At 37.6% G+C, this 23,059-nt stretch overlaps 1 protein-coding gene across 4 annotated transcripts in view; it reads left to right on the forward strand.

The window, feature by feature from the left end:
* The window catches only part of FERMT2 (FERM domain containing kindlin 2), a 90,771-nt gene that overhangs the window by 60,830 nt on the left and 6,882 nt on the right, over positions 1-23,059 (forward strand). For 2 of the 4 annotated variants that reach the window (XM_044231384.1, XM_044231386.1), the window contains exons 4-12: positions 1,615-1,749; positions 7,704-7,736; positions 8,100-8,325; positions 8,666-8,768; positions 10,449-10,556; positions 14,168-14,302; positions 15,023-15,072; positions 16,274-16,398; positions 22,934-23,040. In XM_044231384.1, the coding sequence (XP_044087319.1) occupies positions 1,615-1,749; positions 7,704-7,736; positions 8,100-8,325; positions 8,666-8,768; positions 10,449-10,556; positions 14,168-14,302; positions 15,023-15,072; positions 16,274-16,398; positions 22,934-23,040 (1,022 nt within the window). The remainder of the gene's footprint in view (positions 1-1,614; positions 1,750-7,703; positions 7,737-8,099; positions 8,326-8,665; positions 8,769-10,448; positions 10,557-14,167; positions 14,303-15,022; positions 15,073-16,273; positions 16,399-22,933; positions 23,041-23,059) is intronic. The other 2 variants (XM_044231387.1, XM_044231388.1) reach the window with 1 other exon arrangement.

The raw sequence follows: 23,059 nt of genomic DNA on the forward strand, positions 1-23,059 counted from the left end.
ATTCTCTTCCATTGATTTATATGTGTTTTTATGCAAATACTGTACAGTTTTGATTACTACAGCTTTGTAGTTTAGTTTAAAATCAAGCGGTGTATACCTTCAACTTTGTTCTTTATCAGGATTGTTTTGGCTGGTCAGGGTCTTCTTTGGTTCCATACAAATTTAGAATTATTTGTTCTAGTTCTGTGAAAAATATCAGTAGAATTATTAGAATTTCAATAGGGATTGCATTAAATTTGTAGATTGCTTTGGGTAATACGGTCATTTTATTAATATTGGTTCTTTCAAACCGGAAACACGGAATACCTCTCCATTTGTTTCTGTCTTTTTTTTTTTTTCCCATCAACTCCAAATAGTGTTCAGTGTACAGTACAGGTCTTTTACTTCCTTGGTTAAATTTATTCTTAGAAGGGTGCCTTGGTAGCTCAGTAGAACATCTGACTCTTGGTTTTGGCTTAGGTCATGATCTCAGGGTCTTGAGATCCAGCCCCGCAATGGGCTCTGTGCTCATCGCAGAGTCTGCTTGTCCTTCTTCCTCCCCCTCTGCCCTTCCCCATGCTCATGCTCCCACACATGCATGCACGCTCTCTCTCTCTCTTATAAATAAATAAGTCTTTTTAAAACAGTTTAAAAAAAACAGGGGCCCCTGGGTGGCTCAATCGTTAAGCATCTACCTTTGACTCAGGTCATGATCCTGGGGTCCTGGGATCGAGCCCTGCCTGCATTAGGCTCCCTGCTTGGTGGAGAGCCTGCTTCTCCCTTTCCCACTCCCCCTGCTTGTGTTCCCTCTTTGGCTGTCTCTTCCTGTCAAATAAATTTGAAAAATCTTAAAATAAATTAAAAAATTAAAAAAAATGTATTCCTGGGTATTTTACTTTTTTGATGTAGTTGTAAATGGGATTGGTTTTCTCAACTTCTGTTTTGCATAGTTTATTATGTATAAAAATATAACAGGTGGGTTTTTTTTTTTTTAATTTTATTTTTTTGAGAGAGAGCGAGAGAGAACATGGGGGGGGGTAGGAATCATGACCTGAGCCGAAGGCAGATGCTTAACTAACTGAGCCACCCACATGCCCCAGAAAGAACACAACAGGTTTTGCATAGTGATTTGTTTTACCTTCCGACTTCACTGAGTTTTACTGGTTTATTAGTTCCGGTGGTTTTTGATGGGAGTAGTTAAGTTTCTATATATCGTATCATGTCATCTGCAAATAGTGACGGTTTTACTTCTTATTTTCTAATTGGTATGTTTTTATTTTTCTTGCTTAGTTGCTGTGGCTAAGATATAAATCTTAACTTTTTTATGGTTTTAGTTAAACAAATATATAAATGAGTTCTAATATTTTTTCTCTGTATCCTAGCAGATTGTTCTCTCTCTACTTCAAGGCTACTACATTCATTAGATGGTATTGAATACTTCGGGAGATTATTTGTAGAAGTGCCATACTTCATTCTTTTGCATGGCATTAACGTCTGGCAAAACAAACACATACATATATAGAAGGAAACTATGAGTTCTTGCATTGGAATGGATTAATAGATGAATTTTCCAGATGTAAAGTGCTTAAATTTTCCATTATGCTACTAAAATAATCTTTCTTCTTATTTTAACAGATATCAGACACCCTGAAGAACTTTCTCTATTGAAAAAACCCAGAGATCCAACTAAGAAAAAAAAGAAAAAGCTAGATGACCAGTCTGAAGATGAGGCCCTTGAATTAGAGGGGCCTCTTATCACTCCTGGATCAGGTAAGACTTTGCAGAGGCATAGTGTCCTAACTGTGGATGTGTCTCTGTGTTTGTGTTTTTTTGACAAATGGTATATATAGGTCCAGAGAGTGATCAACTTTAAAAAACTCTCTTTCAGCACTTTTTCCCCTCAGTTATCATGAAATCACCACTATGGTCTGTCATGTACAAAGCATTGTGTCAGGTGTTAGTAGCCATCAATAAAAAAGGAAGGCTGGTTCTCTGCTCAGGAAGAATCAGAAAGGGGCAATCGATACTTTAACTGGGCTCAGTTTTTTGCATTGCAAAAATTGGACAGTTTTCTTAGTATTTAGTTCCTTTTTTCTGTATTCTGTGAAAACCACAATTACTTAGTTAAGACATGATTACTTCTGTGGGTTACTTAAAATCTCTGCTTTGCATATACTGGTCCCTTTTCACCTTTTTCCTTTAAGGTTTTGCCCCTTAAAGAAGCTTCCTCACATTTCCTTTCAATACCTCCCCAACCTGAATTAGGTATCCTTCTATCTTAAGTTACCAGACTTCTCTGTGTTACATTATATTGCATGTTCTTACCTAATAAATTGTGAGGTCCTGGCGTGATGAAACTGTCTCTCACATTTTTGTTAACCAGAACCTGACTCAGCATGTGGCATCCAGCAGGAGCATAGGCAGTGTCTTTTGGGTAGCTAGATGATTAATTAGATGACATGGTTATTTTGTCCTGGGCATACACAGGGACTGGATGTTACAGTTTCCCATGTGTCTCAGCCACACATTGATAAATCCATTTCTTAGGAAATAGGTTCCTCAGTCAGTAAGTAAACTAATTTAACTAATTCAATTTGTTCTTGGTTTTTTACATTCTGGGGTAATGATGATAATGGAAACAGTTTAGTGCTTACTGTATACCCATTTTACACATTATACTCATGGGAATTCACTTTAGCATATTTTACTTGTGGAAATCACTTAATTCTCACTACAGCCCATTGTAGATTATGTTATTATATTCCTTTTAAGGTTGAAGAAATGGCACAGTAAGGTTAGAACATCTAACAGCTCATACCTTGTAACTTTTATACCCTTACTCATGTACTGATTGGACTTGGGAAATACCAAAAAACAAGACAATCCTAGCTCATAAGAAGTTTTTAGGCTAATTGAAAAACAGTTATTTTATTTATAAATCATATTTATACTATATAAATGCTAAATGAAAGTTGTAGAAAGTAATGTTCCAGGAATTCGGAAGACAAAACAATTCCAAACAGGGTATATTTATTTTATAGGTTGGGGAGTTGAATTTGTGAATTAAGCATTCAAAAAGTTCCAATGTTTTAGTGATAAACTCATCTTCTGATAAGTTGGATACTTTCCCTGTACTGGCATTTTGTTTATAATTTTGTGGTCTTTTTTACTGTTTGAAAATTTTATGTTTTTATGTAGTCAAATCCATTATTTATAGTTCTGGGCCTTCATCCTTGGTTAAGAAAATTTTCACAAATATTAGTAAAATTATTCTGTATTTCCTTTTTACACTTTTCTATAATTATTTCATATTTACATACTTCAACTCATCTGTAATATCAACATTTGTTATTTTTAATTCACCTGAAATTTGTTTATTAAGTATGGTATGAGGTGATATTTTTGTGGGAAATTTTCTGAAATGTATTAAATACTTGAGCGCTCTTTTAAAAAAAATGTATGAGACTATAGTATCCAGGTTATCAGGCAGGTTGTAAAGTTACATGAGGTTTTTAATATTTGTAGTAGGTGGCTCAAGACTGTAGTGCTTGTTGAATTTTCTTTCTCCTCCGTAACAGTTTTTGTTATTGTTCCGTATAGTTGAGCGAGCTCCTATTTTGTTGCTAAGTATGTTACTTCATTGTACCTACTTTCTACTTTAAATATGTTGTAAATTTGGCAACCAGGAATACAAGGTAGTTGGGATTGTCACTGAACTGAGACTTGGAAGGAATGTAAAATGTACACACCCTCCGTCCCAGCAGTGCTGCTAGAATTAGGAAATACGTACAAACATACTGGGTGGAAGGCATTTGCTGCATCATACGGTGGAAGTACGTTTGTTAGGAAATACGTACAAACATACCTGGTGGAAGGCGTATTTGCAGCAGCAGTGAAGTCCACAAAATTCTAAACAAATGAATGCACACGAATCGGGAATGGCTTAAATAAGTTATGGTACCCAGAAGGTGGTGTGTGTAGTAGCTTCAGGCAGAATGGCTGATCTATAGCTTGGCTCTGAAATGTAATAGCTTTTGGCACTGGACAACTTACTTAGACCCCTTGGTTTTCTTCTCTAAAATGAGAATAATAGGATTGTTGGAAACACTAAGTTACTACTGTGGAGCACCTAACAAAATAAGAATAGAAGCAATGAAGTGTAGAATATACAAAGTAGAGGAAATTGAGAGGGCAGAGAAGTGATTGGGTAGCTGATTCTATTAAATGTTGTGTAATTTAGGGGAATATGTTTTAGAAACTTCATAAAGAAAATTGTCAGTTCTAACGGCATTTAATTCTGAATAGTAATTATAGCCCATCATACTAGGAACAAAATTTCAATATTCTGACGTTCCTAGTAAAAGACTTGTTTGCTAGATCTTTGAAATACACAATGAGAAGATTTTGCCCAGAAGATAATGTTTTTCTGTCCCTCATTTACATATGTACTCTCTATAGCAGGATTATTCTTTGCCCACCTGAGCTGGAGTAATGTTTTCAGCCCTTTTAATTATTACAGGGTGCCCAAGTAACCCTTTCACAAAAATGTCTTTGTAATTTTAAAGTTCTAACTTTTAAGGATATCACTGACTATCACAATACCCTTTAAAGCTAAGAAAGGAGAACTGGGGGCGCCTGGGTGGCTCAGTGGGTTAAGCCTCTGCCTTCGACTCAGGTCATGATCCCAGGGTCCTGGGATCGAGCCCCGCATCAAGCTCTCTGCTCTGCAGGGAGCCTGCTTCCTCCTCTCTCTCTGCCTGCCTCTCTGCCTACTTGTGATCTCTGTCAGATAAATAAAGAAAAAATCTTTAAAAAAAAAAAAAGAAAGAAAGGAGAACTGACAGCTTTATTTATTTATTTAACATATAATGTATTATAGTTTCAGGGGTACAGGTCTGTGATTCATCAATCTTAACACACTCCACAGTGCTCACCATAGCGCATACCCTCCCCAGTGTCCACCCCCCAGCCACCCCATCCCTCTCACCCACTCTCCACTCCAGCAACCCTCAGTTTGTCTTCTGAGATCAAGAGTCTCTTACAGTTTGTCTCCCTCTCTGGTTTCGCCCCGTTTCATTTTTCCCTTCCCTTCCCCTATGATCTTGTTTCTCAAATCCCTCATATTAGTGAGATCGTATGATAGTTGTCTTTCTCTAATTGACTTATTTCGCTTAGCATAATACCCTCTAGTTCCATCCACATCCTTGTAAATAGCAAAATTTCAAATTTTTTATGGCTGCATAATATTCCATTGTATATGTATACCATATCTTCTTTATCCATTCATCTGTTGATGGACATCTAGACTCTTTCCATAGTTTGGCTATTGTGGACACTGCTGCTATAAACATTGGGGTGCAGGTATACCTTCATATCACTACCTTTGTATCTTTAGGGTAAATACCCAGTAGTGCAATTGCTGGATTGTTGTAGGGTAGGTCTCTTTTCAACTTTTTGAGGAACCTCCATACTGTTTTCCAGAGTGGCTACACCAGCTTGCATTTCCACAAACAATGCAGGAGGGTTCCTCTTTCTCTGTTTCCTTGTCAACATATGTCGTTTCTGACTTGTTAATTTCAGCCATTCTGACTGATGTGAGGTGGTATCTCATTGAGGTTTTGATATATATTTCCCTGATGCCAAGTGATAACGAGCACTTTTTCATGTGTCTTTGGCTATGTGGATGTCATCTTTGCAGAAAGGTCTGTTCATGTCTTCTGCCCATTTCTTGATTGGACTGTTTGTTCTTTGGGTATTGAATTTGATAAGTTCTCTATAGATTTTGGATAGTAGTCCTTTATCTGATATATCATTTGCTAATATCTTCTCCCATTCTGTCTTTTAGTTTTGTTTACTGTTTCCTTTGCTACGCAAAAGCTTTTTTGATGAAGTCCCTATAGTTCATTTTTGCCCTTGCTTCTCTTGATTTGGCATTGTTGTGAGGAAGAGATTGCTGCCTGTTTTCTTCTCAAGGATTTTGATGAATTTCTGTCTCACATTGAGGTCTTTCATCCATTTTGAGTCTATTTTTGTGCATGGTGTAAAGAAATGGCCCAGTTTCATTCTTCTGCATGTGGCTGTCCAGTTTTCCAACACCATTTGTTGAAGAGACTTTTTTCCATTGGACATTCTTTCCTGCTTTGTCAAAGATTAGTTGACCACGGAGTTTTGACGGTTCATTTCTGGGCTCTCTATTCTGTTCCATTGATCTATGTGTCTGTTTTTGCACCAGTACCATAATGTCTTGATGATTACAGCTTTGTAATAGAGCTTGAAGTCTGCAATTGTGATGCCACCAGCTTTGTTGTTCTTTTTCAACATTCTTCTGGTTATTCAGGGTCTTTTCTGGTTCTATATAAATTTAGGATTATTTGTTCCATTTCTGTGAAAAAAGTTGATGGTATTTTAATAGGGATTGCATTAAGTATGTAGATTGCTCTAAGTAGCATAGAGATTTTCCACAGTATTTGTTCTTCCAGTCCATGATCATGGAACATTTTCCCATTTCTTTGTGTCTTCCTCGATTTCTTTCATGAGTATTCTCTGAGTATAGATTCTTTACATATTTGGTTAGATTTATTCCTAGGTATCTTATGGTTTTGGGTGCAATTATAAATGGGATCAACTCCTTAATTTTCCTTTCTTTGAACTAACAGCTTTCTTTGTTGCTTATTTAACAACGTTAGATACTGCATATTGCTTTAGTTACTAACACTGGAAGATACATACCAAGAACATCAAATCAGATACCCTGTGGCTAGCAAGTTTTGTTTTTTTTTTTTTTTTTTTTTTTTTTACTTTGTGTTTTCTTCCTAGACTAGATCATGACAACTACAAAAATCTCTAGCACGATCACCACTTTTTCATAGGTTAATATTCTGTCATTGCATTGAGTGAGATAGTGGGGAAGGGGTTGTTAGAGTGAAAAGGAAATTCCTAAGCATATTCCTTAATTAGGTAAGGGAAACAGCCATTCTCTTCCCATCATCCGTTAACAGTGTGATGCCCATTTACGCATTTTCTTTTGGAAAAATTATGACTGAAGACAAATACAATTAACAGAGTTAGGACTTCTAGGGGAGATGCTTTTACTTAACATTATTCTGAATTCTAAGTCTTAATTTAAACCAATTTCTTGTAGTTTAAATGATGGGGGATGTATTTTCAGTTTACTAAGTCAACAAGTGTTTATTTATTTGCCTCTATTATGTGTCTAGTTCTGTTGAACACTGGGGAATTGGAAGAGAAGATATATATCCCTTCCTTCAGGGGCTTAATTATAAGATATATCTTTGTTAGCAAAATTTTATCTACCCATTTGCTTTAATACTTTATTTGTAAATCTGTTGGAACCAGTTTAGCTATTCAGTGAGAAAACATTAATGTAAAATTGTTCTCAATTTATATGCATTTATTCAGTTACATTGAGCTGTCTTAAAACTGTATGGATTTCAAAGGGTGATAAATGTGGATGTGTCTTTCACTGGACATTTGACTAGAGCACAACTTTTTTCTTTTGAATTGAACAAAAAAATCTTAGTTTATGGTTTCTAAGATTCTTTACTCTTAAGTTCACTTGAAATATTTACTTAAGTTTATGATGCACATTAGGAAAAGTCTTTTTTTTTCTTTTTCCATTTCCTTTTCCTTTTCATTCTTTTGTTTCTATCTTCTATTGTTACCTTTCCTTTACCTTCTGAATTCCTTTCTCTCCTTTCCTATAGGCACTGATGTTCTTTACATTGGCCCTCTGAAAGGTGAGCCTTGCCACAATTAAAAACAAAAACTTGGCCTGTCTGCTTCAGCTATATCCTTAACTTATCTTCTAATTCCCTTGAACTGATCCCCCCCCCCCAGAATTTCTGCCAACTTCTATTCTTTTGACCTTGTTATTATATGTTCTAATGTTATACAAATAGAGTTAAAGTTAATTTTACATGTTTTCAAGAGAGGTAAAATAATGTACTAAAGCTTTCCTTCCAGAATGAAGCTTTTCACTTCATTGTGAAAAGAAGTGTGAAACTATTTCACAATTTGCTTTATGTAGCATGTATTTTTGAAAACCAAGATTCTGTACTTTTTATTCATACTTACTACCCATTTTTTGTATTATTTATTAGGAAGTATATATTCAAGCCCAGGACTTTATAGTAAAACAATGACCCCCACTTACGATGCTCATGATGGAAGCCCCTTGTCACCAACTTCTGCTTGGTTCGGTGACAGTGCTTTGTCAGAAGGCAACCCTGGTATACTTGCTGTCAGTCAGCCAATCACATCACCGGAAATTTTGGCGAAAATGTTCAAGCCTCAGGCACTTCTTGACAAAGCGAAAATCAACCAAGGGTAAGTTTTAAAATAGAGATACATTGAGGGGTACCTGGGTGTGGTTCAGTTGGTTAAGTGTCTGAGTTTTGAGTTTGGCTTGGGTCGGGATCTCTTTGGTTGTGGGATCAAGCCCTTTGTTGGACACTGTGCTCAGTGCCTAGTCTGCTTGAGATGCTCTCCCTTGGTCCTCTGCCCCTCCCCCTGCTTGTGTATGTGCTCTGTCTCTCACTAAATAAATAAATCTTTTAAAAAGATAAAATATAGATACATTGAAGAATTTCTTTCCCCAACTAGAGGTAGAAATATTTTATTAATTTTTTTTCTTGCGTTGTTCCACTGCTCTTGTTAATTTGTCTAGGTGGCTTGATTCCTCAAGATCTCTTATGGAACAAGATGTGAAGGAAAATGAGGCCCTCCTTCTCCGATTCAAGTATTACAGCTTTTTTGATTTGAATCCAAAGGTACCGAGGGTTTAGAGGGATCTCTTCTTTTTTTCCTTTTTGTTTTGTTCATTTGGATGTTGTTATCTGGAGTTGGGATAAGGAATCATTTGTATATAGCAAGTCTGAATAATATTAAAACCCCAAGCTTTAGACAAAGGCATCTGTATTTGAAATAAGTCTATTGTGTTAATAGGTTGAAAGCATAATTTTGTGTTAAAATAATTGAATTTTTGGTTGATTTGTATTTTAAATGCACTAGGTTGGTACTATAGAATTGGTAAAGTTAATTTTAGCAATTTTTTTAAACCTCTCTTTAGTTGTGTTTTTGGTAAAAGAAGAGTTCTATGAAATAGTACCTTTTCGATGACTTTCACATTTCTAATTATAAATCAGATGTGGCTTCAAAGAAAAATTCTTCTAAGTCTACATTTCTTCATATTTAATAGGCAAACATTATGTTTTTATCAAATGACTGCATCATCTGTGCTTTTCTGAGAAGAGTTAAATTTGCTGTGAAATAGAGTATATTCCCTAGAAAACACATGGCACAGAGATTTCGATCTTTTGCTTCCTTATTTATCATCCTTGGGGGGTAAACCTCTCTTAACTGATTCTTACCCTTTTCATGTCTAGATTATAGTATAGATTTTAATGTATATACTTAACATTTTTATTATGTACTTAGGTTATTCTTTTTGTAACAGTAAAATGTGTAATTTAGAACTACAGAAAATAATCTTAATACCTTTCAGGCCATATCATGTCTCATTTTAGTAAAACCAGTGCTGGTTTGGGAACATAGTTACATTTGCTGGGGAAGGGAGATGCTGTATGTTTTGTTAACAGTCTAAAATAGTATTGTTAAGACATTACTATTAATTTTTATTAATAACTAAATGGATAATTCAGTAACATAAATAAATCTTTACAAGTACATATATATGTACTTCGTATTTCAGATTCTTAAAATAATTACTGTTTGCAAGGACCTAACTCTTGGTAGTATGTTTTTCCATGGGGGGGGCAAGATGTTCCCTGAAATAATTAACTCTCTGATCATAACATTTTAGTGTGACAGGTTGCAATAAGAAACTGAAAAGCAGGGACGCCTGGGTGGCTCAGTTGGTTAAGCAGCTGCCTTCGGCTCGGGTCATGATCCCAGCGTTCTGGGATCGAGTCCCATATCGGGCTCCTTGCTCTGCAGGGAGCCTGCTTCTCACTCTGACTCTGCCTTCCACTCTGTCTGCCTGTGCTCACTCTCGCTCGTGCTCTCTCTCTCTCTCTCTCTCTGACAAATAAATAAATAAATAAAATCTTTAAAAAAAAAAAAAAGAAAAGAAACTGAAAAGCAGTCACTCTTTCCTTATTTTAAATGTCTTTCATGTTTCATTTTGTTACAAGCTCTGTAATATCTAATGATTATTTTCCTGTAAAATAACATACAGAATCTTATTTCTAATACTGAATAATAATAATAATTTAGTTTTAACTGTCATTTTTAATGGAAAATTAGATGTGGGTATATATACATATACCAAACCCTGTAGGTATCTTTATTATTGAGTATTTGATACTGAATAAAAATCCCAGAAAAAATGTATATTAGAACTTTGTCAGGCTTTGAAAGTGAGTATTCAGTTTTCAAACCTTATGTTAAAGGTAATGTATTACAAAAGGATTGTGTCTCTTTTGCTGCAGTATGATGCAATCAGAATCAATCAGCTTTATGAGCAGGCCAAATGGGCTATTCTCCTAGAAGAAATTGAGTGCACAGAAGAAGAAATGATGATGTTTGCAGCCTTGCAGGTAGTAAGAGTATTGGTAAATGGGACTTTTCAAGGGAAAGGGTAGGGGATTATTTCTAAATAGTAAAGTAGCACTGTAATTTCAGTAGCATTTTGATAGTGTTTACTGTTTTGCTTTGTAGAAATTGAATACACTTACAAGACAAAATAAGTACATGAATTTTTTTTTTTAATCTGAGAGTTTAGTGGTATACTTGATAGTTATTTTTCTGTATCCCATAGCAGAAAAATATCCTCCCATCCCCAGATATGTAATAGCTTAAAACTACCCAGTTTTCCCTTTGAAATAAGATCTTTATTACAAATCAGATTTCTAAAATGAAGCTTTTAATTGCATAATTTCCTAAGTAGTTGTGGATGATAATATTTTTTAAATGGCTATAACAAAAATAATACATTTTAAAGGTGATAAAATCTTAAGTTTACTGAAACTAAACAAATTTTTAGAATAATCCTTAAGAAGTAGGTAGCTAAAGTTTTCCTTACATTAAACCAGTGTTATCCCAGAAGTGATTCTTGCATATCAGCTTTTCCAGAATAACAGTAGTGGTTATTAAAAGACTGTCATTTCATTATTGCTGGCCCCTTTAGTAAAATAACATAGGGTGGGGCCCACAAGTCTGCATTTTTAGAGACACTGTGATGCATGCAGCTGACCACTACAACAATCATTTCTTGTTTAGTGAGATTTTAGTGAATGTTCTCAGATTATGGTAGAATTCTGGTGTTAAGTACAGGAAGCAGAGTTGCCAGTTATGAAAGGCTTTTACTGTTGGGGCTCCTGGTGGCCCAGTCGGTTAAGGGGCTGCCTTTGGCTCAGATCATGATCTCTAGGTCCTGGGATTGAGCCTCACTGGGCTCCCTGCTCAGCAGGGAGCCAGGGAGCCACCTCCTCCTCTTCCTGAGCCCCACTCCACCCCACTCCTGCTCTTTCTTCCCTTCCCTCTCCAATAAATAAAATCTTTAAAAAAAGAAAAGAGGGGAAAAAAAAGCTTTCACTGTAAAAATGATTTTATAAATATAGTACAGAAGATGTATTTTCCTTACGATTTTCCTAACAATTTTCTTTTCTCTAGATTTATTGTAAGAATGAATATAACACATATGGAATATATGTGTTAATTGACTGTTTATGTTTTCCTTAAACCATGTTATCCCAAAAGTGGTTCTTGTGTATCAGCCTTTTCAGAATTACGGTAGTGCTTATTAAAAAATTGTCCACAAGGGCGCCTGGGTGGCTTAGTGGTTAAAGACTGCTTTCAGCTCGGGTCGTGATCCTGGGGTCTTCGGATCGAGCCCTGCATCTGGCTCTCTGCTTGTTGGGGAGCCTGCTTCCTCCTTTCTCTCTGTCTGCCTGCCTCTCTGCCTACTTGTGATCTCTATCTGTCAAATGAATAAATAAAATCTTTTAAAAAAAAATTGTCCACTTCATTACTGCTGTCCCCTCTAGTAAAATAACATAGGTTTCTAGTCAAGAGCAGGCAATTAGTAAAGTTTTAGTCAGCACCCCTAACCCCCATCTTGTCCAAGGGTCAAATATACACATAATTGTATTTTTACAGAAATGGATTATTTTGTAGCTTTCCCCCACCCAGTGTATTGTAGGTATTCCATTTTAGGACAGTAGAAAACGCCTCAGAAACCATGTATTTTAATCTGTGGAAACTGAATGTCCCAAAACATAACTTTACCGAACCATTTTAGAATCTAGATTTAGTGAGAGAATTCTGAACTAATCCCCTGAGTTCTTAGAAGCCTTCCCAGAGACTGACCCGAAGGCTCTAGAAATCCATCTAGTACCATAAGGGGTGGGGGTGGGGGTGGAGTTTGAAAAGGTGGCATGGAAAAGCCTGGTATTTTTATCTCTGGCATAACCTACACTGAATTATTTTCTCCTTGGGGCTTCTGTTTCCTTGTGTGACATAAATCTACAATAGTAAAAAGAAACAAATAATCAAAAGTAAGAAGGTATGGATAAAAAAATAGAAAGGTTAAGAACACTGTTTTTAAAGCAGTTACGTCTAAGTCTGTATTGTAACATTTCATAGATGTCCCATGCACCTCTGAAAGCAGAGCTGGATTTTAAGACCAGTCCAATTCATAGTCAGGTTTTTCCTGGATAACTTCTAAGGACTTTGCATCACAATCACCTGAGTCACTTAATAAAAATGCAGACTGTGGGCTAGACCTCAGATGTACTGAATCAAAATCTCTGGGGATGAACCTAAGAATCTGTATTTTAAACAACCCTCTTCATGATTCTTTTCTTTCTTTTTTTTTTTTAAGATTTTATTTATTTACTTGACAGAGATCACAAGCAGGCAGAGAAGCAGGCTCTCTGGGACCCTGAGATCATGACCCAAGCCAAAAGCAGACTTTAACCCACTGAGCCACCTAGGCGTCCCTCTCTTCATGATTCTTAATGTTATTACTCTGACATTTGAGGCGACTAAGGGTCTCAGCCTACCTCGTTCTCCATGATTGGTGAACATGGAAGTTTCTGTCACTTTAACACAACTGAAGGTTTAGCTAGAGACTATTCATTACCAATTCACTAAGTCTTAAAGTATAGAGGAACGCTGACAGTTGGCCCCAGATTAGTTGATTCAGTGTTCCCCATGAATAGACTGTATTCAGTGAATGAATACTTCAGAAATTTGGAATGCTGTTTAATGCTTTGAAAGGTAACTGATTAAGTGATTTAAAAGTTCTGCTTACGGGGCGCCTGGGTGGCTCAGTGGGTTAAAGCCTCTGCCTTCAGTTCAGGTCATGATCCCACGGTCCTGGGATCGAGCCCCATATCGGGCTCTCTGCTCAGTAGGGAGCCTGCTTCCTCCTCTCTCTCTGCGTGCCTCTCTGCCTACTTCTGATCTCTGTCAAATAAATAAATAAAATATTAAAAAAAAAAGTTATGCTTACCTTTGTGTGAAACCTCTGTAAGGTTTAGCATCAAACTCTCATTATTAATTATTACTAATTATTAGTATTTATTCTAAGTGACTTTAAACTAAGTATATTTAAAATCATTATTCTATATGCAAAGATTTTTTCTATCTGCAGGTAGGAGTGTTTATCACTACTCATCATGTATACATACACATGTTAATATAGGAGTGTATATACATATAAATGTAATCAGTTTTATTCTTATGTAACTGAGAATATAAATATCTTCCTCTGGTTATGTTTTCAGCATTGAATTGAGGTGGGGATGGGGGGTGGTGGAGAGGGGAGCTTTAGCCTAACACTAAAAACTAATTTTCCTCTCCTGGGTAGTAGTAGTAATTAACATAAGGTAATCAGTGTTAATCCATTTTTACAAAAGACCTTTTGCATATTCTGTTAATTCAGTCAGTATTCATTGCTTTTAGGACCTGTTCTAGACACAGGGAATGCTGTGTGGGGCCAGGAGGGGACCAGTAAAAAGAGTCACTGATTTCAGATGCCATTTATTTTCCTATCATTTTAATTCGTTCCTTTCATGTCTAGTTCTTTCATCTTCTCAAGTTAGGTGATGGAAAGCATTCAGTATAGATGTAGGTAGTAATCTCATTTTATAGGTTTACTAAAGTTAGAACAGTCATTTAAATAAAATATCATTTCTTTTTTCAGTATCACATCAATAAGCTGTCAATCATGACATCAGAGAATCATTTGAACAACAGTGACAAAGAAGTGGACGAAGTTGATGCTGCCCTTTCAGACCTGGAGATCACTTTGGAAGGGGGGAAAACATCAACAATTTTGGTAGGGTAAATCTAATTCCTACTAGTTTAGTTGGAATTGATGCTTACCTTTTTGTGGATTTAGCTTCTCATAAATTTTGTGTGGATATGGAGAAATATTTCATGCTTTAGAGAATACAGGTATTGACTTTTCAGAAACTTTTCAGGGAAAATTGTAAAATTAGTATTGTTCTAGTCTCCAGTGCTTCCAATACAGTAAAGTTAGAGCTTGTGATATGTACCCATTCTCTCAGTGAGCAGTGGGAAAACATTTCTGCAGAGTGAAAGGTAGTTTCAAGTCATAGTAAAATTGATTTAGTGAGCTGCATATTTGAAATATTATAGAAAGAAAAGAAAAATAGATCTCAGGAAAAATTTTGAATACTAAGTTTGGTTTTAAAGCTTAGGAATTAGTTATTACAGAGGAAACACCTCAGGGCTGTTAGGATTTTGCAGAGTTTCCATAAGCAGATACAAACAGTTTTAGCTGAATTAGAATCAATAATATGTTCTTAAAGTTTATATGAACTGCCATTTTGATCACATCTTTTATTAGTTTTTTTATGCCATTTGAAAATGCTTTGCAATTTATGACCATATGATTATAACTTTAAAACCTTCATAATCTGTGTTTTATATAATTTTGCTTATTGAATAAGCTGATACTTGGTATTAGATATTAAACATTAGAGTTTTGAATTTCAAGAAAAATCAGGAAAAACTGGTTTAATTCTTTCCCTAGGGTGACATCACTTCTATTCCGGAACTTGCTGACTATATTAAAGTTTTTAAGTAAGTACAAAATGGGGAGGGATTCCAGATATTAATGAATGATAAATATCAATTTTATAATCTTGTTCACATTATTGAAATTTATTGTAAATTTAGGAAATGCATCTGTAAAAGTATTTACCAATTAGAGAAACACTAAATTATAAGAGAAAACAACGATCTTTACCAAATTAAAACTGCAGTATTCATGAACTTGTTTTTATCTGATAAACAGTTTTCTTAAAGGGTAAAAACAAAGACTGTGTAGCCTAGATTGCATTGCGTAGATTGAGTTGTACAGTGGCATTTCAGGGGCTTTCATCCCCTCTCGGTGAATGAAAGCAGGACATAATGAACTGTTATTGCCAGCGGTTATTTCCTTGTTCAGAGCCCCAGATTCTATTGCATTTTATTCATTTGTTCATGGGACATTTTATAATAAGGTTCCAGTGTATCTTATCTAGACTTTTATCAATGTAGGCATAATCCAGTCGAGAACTAGGCATTAAAGCAGAGAGGGCAAAAAGGAGAGGAGGTGACTTAGAGTATAAGATGAAAAGCCATTATGGAATAAACCATATACCGTAGCTAAACCTAGAACAGCTCCCCATACAGACCATTTCTGAGATAGGGGCAACATTTCAGATGCAGCTCCCTACCACTTTCTCCTCCCATTACATACGTTTCCTTACCTGCCCTCCATTATGACTGCCCTGTTTTCTTTGTGTTTGGCATCAGGGTGGCAAGATGAAGCACCATTCAGATACACCCGAGACAAAAAAGCACTTTGCACACTTTAGTTATGCTAGGTGCACCTGCCTGTCCAGAGAGGCCCCAAAGGCAGCCCTGCACACACCCAATAACCTGCTGGTGATTATAGGACCTAGGAGCCTTCCCATTGGTGACATTTACTTCACCTTTCTTGTCCTTTCCATTTGACCTGCTAGTGATAGAGATGGCTGCCACTGACAGAAATACTAGAATGTGGCCCTCCTGTCTTTGTCCTCGGCCCACTCATTCTTTGTGAGAGATTCTTGAGTAGATTGATCACGAAGAGGCAAATCCAGTAACAGCAATGTTGAGTGAAATATGGTGGCCCCAGGGAACTGAGTTCAGCATACATACAACTTGGCCATAGACTTAATGATGTGAAACTTCGCTGCTGATACTATTGATAAAGCTATTTCAAAATTTTTTTCTGTTAATTCTGTTTGACACGTAGGCCAAAAAAGCTGACTCTAAAAGGCTACAAGCAATATTGGTGCACCTTTAAAGATACATCTATTTCTTGCTATAAGAGCAAAGAAGAATCCAGCGGCACACCAGCTCATCAGATGAACCTAAGAGGTAAGGAAAGCCTTGGAATTACTAGTGTTGATGGAGAAATTTCTCTTGGCTAATAGTCAATAAACTTCATTTTGCTGGGCGGGGGGTAGTTTTTCAGCAGATTCATTACTTCTTCAGTTACTATTTTCAGTCTAGATTCTTCACTTTTCTCTTATACGTTTTTTTCATAATTTGGAATATTAATTTCACATGAATATTTTGGTGTAATGTCTTTGTGGCATCCTCATTTGAAGTGATACCACTTTTCTTCTCAGGTAAATTTATGGTTCTCTTTTCTCATCTTCAGCATTGGGACATTCATGTTTTCTTCAATTTCACCCGTGTTGTATCCTCTCCTCTGTTTTTCCCGGCTTCTCCCTTCCTCATCAGCATCCTACTCTTTTTGACTTTCTGACTTCCCCTGATGACAAACTGGTCCTTCTCATGTTCCCCAGCCTCTTTTTTGGCTCAACACTAGGGTAGGAGGCACCTGTGGGGTTTGGCTAAGTTCTTCCTCTCCCGCAATAACTCTTCCCTGCACGTTATTGTTCAACATTCAGCTCTTGGTCCGGCCTCTGCGGTAGCCCCAGGATGCCCCTCGGAGGCTCCTCCTAGCTGACAACCTGAATGTCATTGGTTCCTCTTGTCTCTTCAAATCTAGAGCTGTCACTAGGGGCACATTTCCACTCCCTTATGGCAAACTTGCTTCCTGTGGCCTGGGCTGTGGCTAGGGCCTCAGAGCTGCTGGCTCTGGTCTTTTATTGTTTCCCCATTTCATTTGCCATTTGGGTGACTTCATTGGTTCTTCACACTGCTCCTTCACGTCCTTTATCTGATTGATGGAGTGTTCAGGCAGAGGGAGAATTTCCTGCCCAGGTTGGTCTGGTTCTTCTTCAGCTAAAGGACATCTTGCTGCTTCCTGCCGCAGTTTTTCTACAGGGTCTTGCAGAGTGTTGATGAGCCCTTCACTTGTGGGCATATTCACTAAAAGCACCTGGCTCACTTGCAGTGAGAAGTACACTCCCTACACCCTTGGCACCGCCATGCTAGATGGAGGATGCAGTAGATTGGCATCTCACCGTTCACACTCTTTACAGCAAAGACCAGAAATGGAAATAACATTTTCTGGACTGATTTCCAGTGAGATTTTGATTCCAATCAGATAAACGTTCATGTTGAGACTTGAATCCTGATTAAGTTAAGGGGCTGGAGAGACAGAATTGAGAAAGGAACAAGGCGCTTCTGGGCTCTGGAGCTGTAGGGGCAGCCTCTGGGTTTCCCAGCCTCTCGGTGGTAGCGAGGTTTGCACTTCCTTTGGCAGGCCAGGCATGAGGGGGTGTTCAGGGAGTTAATTCCTATCGGCCCAGCCCGTTTCTCCTTTGGGTTACATTTTGCATGTACATTTATGATTATATGTAAAGCAATATGTCTAACTAAAAAGATCCCTATTTAAAGTACCCAAAAAGGGGACCCCTGATTCATTCACAAAAATGATTCCCAAAATAATTTAATTTCTTGCTTAAAATACAGGGATGCTTTCCTTGATCTGTTTAATTCTCCTTTCTACATAGTACATTAGGATATTTTTAGTTTATTTCAACAAAATGTCCAAATCTGTATTCTGCCCAGTAGTCCTCTGAATTGTTGTTTTAAAAAATGGGAAATCTCTGTCCTGGGTAGAAGATTGATATGCCCATGTGTTAGAATTCTGTAATTTTCCTAAAAATTTCAATTGGGTTCACTGCCTTTCTTTCATAAGACCCATGGGTTTAATTTTTGGAGCTCTCTCATTATCTGTTACTGTTAGAATCCATTGCAGCTTTGTTCTTGCTTCTCTTTTAAGTTGTCCAGGACCAGCCCAGGTTATCTACTCTTGATCTATAGACTAGATCTGTCTTCTGGGCCCTGTCTTTCCTGTCTGTCCCTATTACATCCTTAATCTTCTCTCTTGTGACTGAGAAGTCAAGTCCTGGTATGGAGAATGGCTTGTGATGTGCCGCCTCTTCCAGGTCCTCCCGAAAGAGCACTTTTGCTCTGCTATTAAATAAGCCCTATGATTTCCAAGCTGTTGGACCTCAGTAACTTCCCCTAAAAAATGAGAGTGTCGGACTAGATGTTCTCTATGGCCTTTGGACATCTAAAATGCAAAGTTGTAAAAAATTCAGTTTAGCAAATACTGAGTGAATTCCTGTGCTGTGAACTGTGCTGGATACTAGAGACTTGAGCAAGAACAGATGACAGTCCCACTCCTCAAGGGGTTTAGAGTATGTTGGGGGAGATAGAGAGTTACAATTTGGACAATAGTACTTTAAAAAGTAAATGATAGGTCTAAGGAAGAGCAAAGTGGGTAAGGGTGCTTGCTCTGTCAGTGTTCAGTGACTATGGAGAGAATTAGGATAGACTTTGTGAGGGAAGTAATGCCAGAGTTAGATCCAAGCTCTAACTCGAGGTCCATGGAAGGAAGGTGAGTCCAGGCAGAGACTGTTGTGGAGAAAAGCCTGAAGAAAAGCATGAGCAAATGGGGTTTGTGCTGCTGGAATGTAGAGTTCAAGGGGGAGGATGAATACTTCTGTAGTGGGTGTTGAATCTGATTCTTATTAAGATGAATGATAATAGCAGAAGAAATTGGCAGGAAGTAAGAGGATAAAAATATTAAGGAGATTGTTTATTACACTGGCAGCAATGAAGTGCCACTAAGATTATTAACATGAAAATGATAGGATCCATCCTATTTATATTGGCTACGGTATAGAGGAGTAATTTAGATTACTCTAAACTGTGATCCAGATTAAGGAGGTCAATATAGGTAGGGAAAGGGTACCTATTCAGAGGGCCCTGAGGAAGCACAGTCAGCAGCCTGGGTGATTGACTTGGGAGAGGCTAATGGGGAGGGACTTATTTCTGGCTTGTGCAGTTGGGTGAATAGGGTTGAGAATGTAGAAGAGCTGAGTTTGGGGAGAAAGATGATGAGTTTAATTTTGGGTTATTTTAAAGATGAGGTACCTGTGGGATTTCTGTGGAAGATACTCTGTAGGCCTTTGGATCATGGGAGATCCGCACTGCTGATAATGATGGTAGCTGTTTCAGGATTAATAGTAAATGCAGCCTAAGAACAGTTGTCTGTAATATGAAAAGGCTAAGAATAGAACCCTGTAGGACACCCATGTTTGAGGTACAGGGCAGATGAGAGGAAGAGGAGCTTGCAAGGGAAACAGCAAATGCTTATGAAGACCATGGAAGTGAGGTATGGTGGGAGCCAAGGTAAAAGTTGTTTCTAAAAAGACAGTAGTCAACAGCGACAGGTACTATAGAAATATAAAGAGTGTTAAGCCTCCATAGCGTTTAGCCCCATTGGAGGTGTTGAGTGGCCGTGATGAAGAACAGATTCAGCAGATACCAGTGGCCTTTTGAATATGGGAGCCAAAGTACAGTCACTGAGAAGTAAATAGGAAACAAAGATAGCTTTTTGTTGAACCTTACTGTGACAAGGAAGGAGGAAAGAGGGCAGTAATAGCAGAGAGAGCTATAAACCACTTTGTGGTTTAAGATGGAAGAAACTCAAGGAAGTTAAATGCTGATGGAAACATCACAATAGAAATAGAAAGGAAGAAAGAAATCTAGTATCCAGGAGAGGAAGATCTTTTTAATGGAGCAAGGCTCCTGGGATGGCAGAAAACTCAGCTTGCTTGGACAGGAGAGCCTTAAGAGGAGAGATCCCTCTCCACTGTGTAGAAGTTGAGGGGAGCTAGCTTTATTAGTTATGGTAGCAGGAAGCTCTGTGACTCATGGCTTTTTTTGAAAAAAGAGATGAAGTTGTCCACTGAGAGGGGATGGCATCAGAAGCCTGAGAAGATTGAAATAAATGTTGTTGAGAATGTCTGAAAACACAGAGAGACTGCAAGTGTCAAGGGCTCAGTTGAAGTTGGGAATCCGTGAATTTCTAGTGAGATCTATCTGCTTGGTTTTGTGATTTTTTTTTTTCCTTCCCTCTCCTCCTTTTGAGTGCTCAGCAGCCTAATATAGACAAGTAAAAGATAGATGATTCATTGATCCCTGGTTAAGGTTTTGGTAAATGAGTATAGTGGAAAGACCGTGAATCTAGGGAATTGGAGGTTGATACCTGGTTAATGGTGTGCAGGCTGAACTCAGGAAAAGAGGTGAGAACATATTGCTGGTGGGGAGAAAGTTGTGGGGCTGCAGAAAGGGTCCCTCAGATGGTTTGAAGAGAGGACTGAAGGTTGTGATTAGAGTGGGCTATTTACATTGAACATTTCAAAGGAAGTGTAATTGGGTTACAGTGAAGTATGGCATATTGCCATTGAAGTAGGCAGCCCAGGTGGCATGGAGTGAATATGGCCTGAGATGTGGACTTGTAAGTGCCTCTGCCACCTACACTAGCACCCGAGTTACCCACTCACTTTGCCTCTCCGAGCTTTTTAGGGTTTTTTTGGTTTTACTTTACTTTTTTTTAAGTTTATTTATTTAAACAATCTTCTCACCCAACATTGAGCTCAAACTCATGACCCTGAGATCAAGAGTCACACATTCCTGCAGTTGAGTCAGCCAGGCACCCAGTATGTTTTTTTTTTTTTAAAGAGGCCTAATTATTATGGATTGTACACATTAAATCCATTTGAATGATTAATGAAGTCCATAAAAGATCATATATCTTCAAACATCTCATTTTAACTTTGCAGATTAAATGCATTGCCACACAACTTCTGATAGTTTGTAACCCTTGCACAGAAAGAGTTAAATGCTGTAACTAATTTTTTTATAAAAGATTTTATTTGTTTATTTAACAGAGAGTGAGAGAGTACAGGCCGAGAAGGAGAAGCAGGCTCCCTGCTGAGGAGGGAGACTGATCCAGGACTCTGGACTCCATCCAGGACCCTGAGATCATGACCTAAGCCAAAGGCAGCTGCTTAACCAACTGAGCCACCCAGGCACCCCTGTAGCTAATATTTTTTAAAGAAAGCAAAGGGGGAGAAAGTCTACCGAATTCATGATGGATATATAGACATTTATTATCTTGTTCCTTATACTCTCTGTGCAGAGAGAAGTTGCTCCAGTACAAAGAGCAAAACAACCACAGACCCTAACAGTTTACAAGCCTACTTGATGGTCTTAAGACCTATTGAGGGTGACAATTGGAATACCCTTTAAAGAGCCTGACATGGTACATTATCTTATTTGTCCTTACAGCATTCCAGTGAGGTAGAGTTTATGGTCAGGAAATTTTGGGGGGAGATGTTAAATAAATTGGCAGTAATTATGAAGTGACAGAGAAAGGTGTGAAGCCTAAATCAGATGGCAGAGCCGCACTGCATTACTCTGGTTACTGCTTGTTTATGACAGCCATTCTCCCGCCATGTTCAGTCCAACTGTGTTCGCTACTGTGAAGCTACGAGCTAATGCTTAACTGGGTTGATAATGTGGCTTTTTGTAGCCCATATCTGTGTGTTGCTGAAAACTTACCCGTGGAGTGAAATTCTGAATACCAGTTATTTTCATACTGACTTCCCCAGTATGTAAGTGTAGATTACCTTCTGTAGATGTGCTTCTAAAATATTGCGCGTACAGTTAACTTGTGAATTGAGTCAAATCTATGAAGAAACTGTAGTTTTAAAGAAACCATTTTTGTGCAGATGCTCACCCTCTGAATTGAAGTTATTGTAAGTGTGAATATTTAAGTGTTTCAGCACTCTGGAATTTTGGAAAGAGGCACGTGCCCAGGAGTGTTTAGTTGGATCCTGAGAGCCTCTGTTTCTCTTCTCCCTGCCATTAGGTTTCTTCCTGCCATGGAGGATAGGAGGGCCTTGAGAATCCTGTATAGGACTCCAGCTCAAATAGGAATCCCATGGACACAATGCCTTTTCTTTCTTTTTTTTTTTTTTAAAGGCATCATAAGTCATTTATTCTTGGGGTATCTGGCCAGTAGAGCATGTGACTCTGATGGGGTCATGAGTTCAAGCCCCATGTTGGGTGGAGGGATTACTTTAAAAAAAAAAAAAAAAAAGTCACCTATTCTTATCAAAACATGAATTACAGAAAGACACTTTAATATCCCTATACATCTAAAAACTTAAAAACCCCAGATAATTTAAGGTTCAAGGAACTGAGTGTGATATTTCAAGAATATCAGGGCACCTGCCCAGCTCAGTCAGTTGAGCATCCAACTCGGTTTCAGGTTGGGTCATGATCTCAGGGTTGTGGTGCAGGCTTTTTGTTTCTCTCTCTCTCTCTCTCAAATAAATCTTTAAAAAACAAAAACAAAAACCCACAATATCAAATTTGTGGGATGGTGTTTTTGGGTAATATCCTTTTTAATAGTACCCTTTCCTTCTCTTTTCAATTAAGTTTTATGAAGGCCCCAAATTGTTTTAGATGTGACTCTTTGTTGTGCCTCAAAGTTATTGGGCAGAAAAATTTCTTCCCAATTAATCGATTACAAAACAGCAAAATTCAGCATGTTAACATAAAATGAGGGCTGTCTGTATTGGCTTGGGATTTCTTAAAAGTAAATTTGACCGTTATAATATTTTTTTTATTCTAGGATGTGAAGTTACCCCAGATGTAAACATTTCAGGGCAGAAATTCAATATTAAACTCCTGATTCCAGTTGCAGAAGGCATGAATGAAATCTGGCTTCGTTGTGACAATGTAAGTTTTCCATTTAAAA

This window comes from Neovison vison, chromosome 13 (genome assembly GCF_020171115.1).
Source record: "Neovison vison isolate M4711 chromosome 13, ASM_NN_V1, whole genome shotgun sequence".
NCBI lineage: Eukaryota > Metazoa > Chordata > Mammalia > Carnivora > Mustelidae > Neogale > Neogale vison.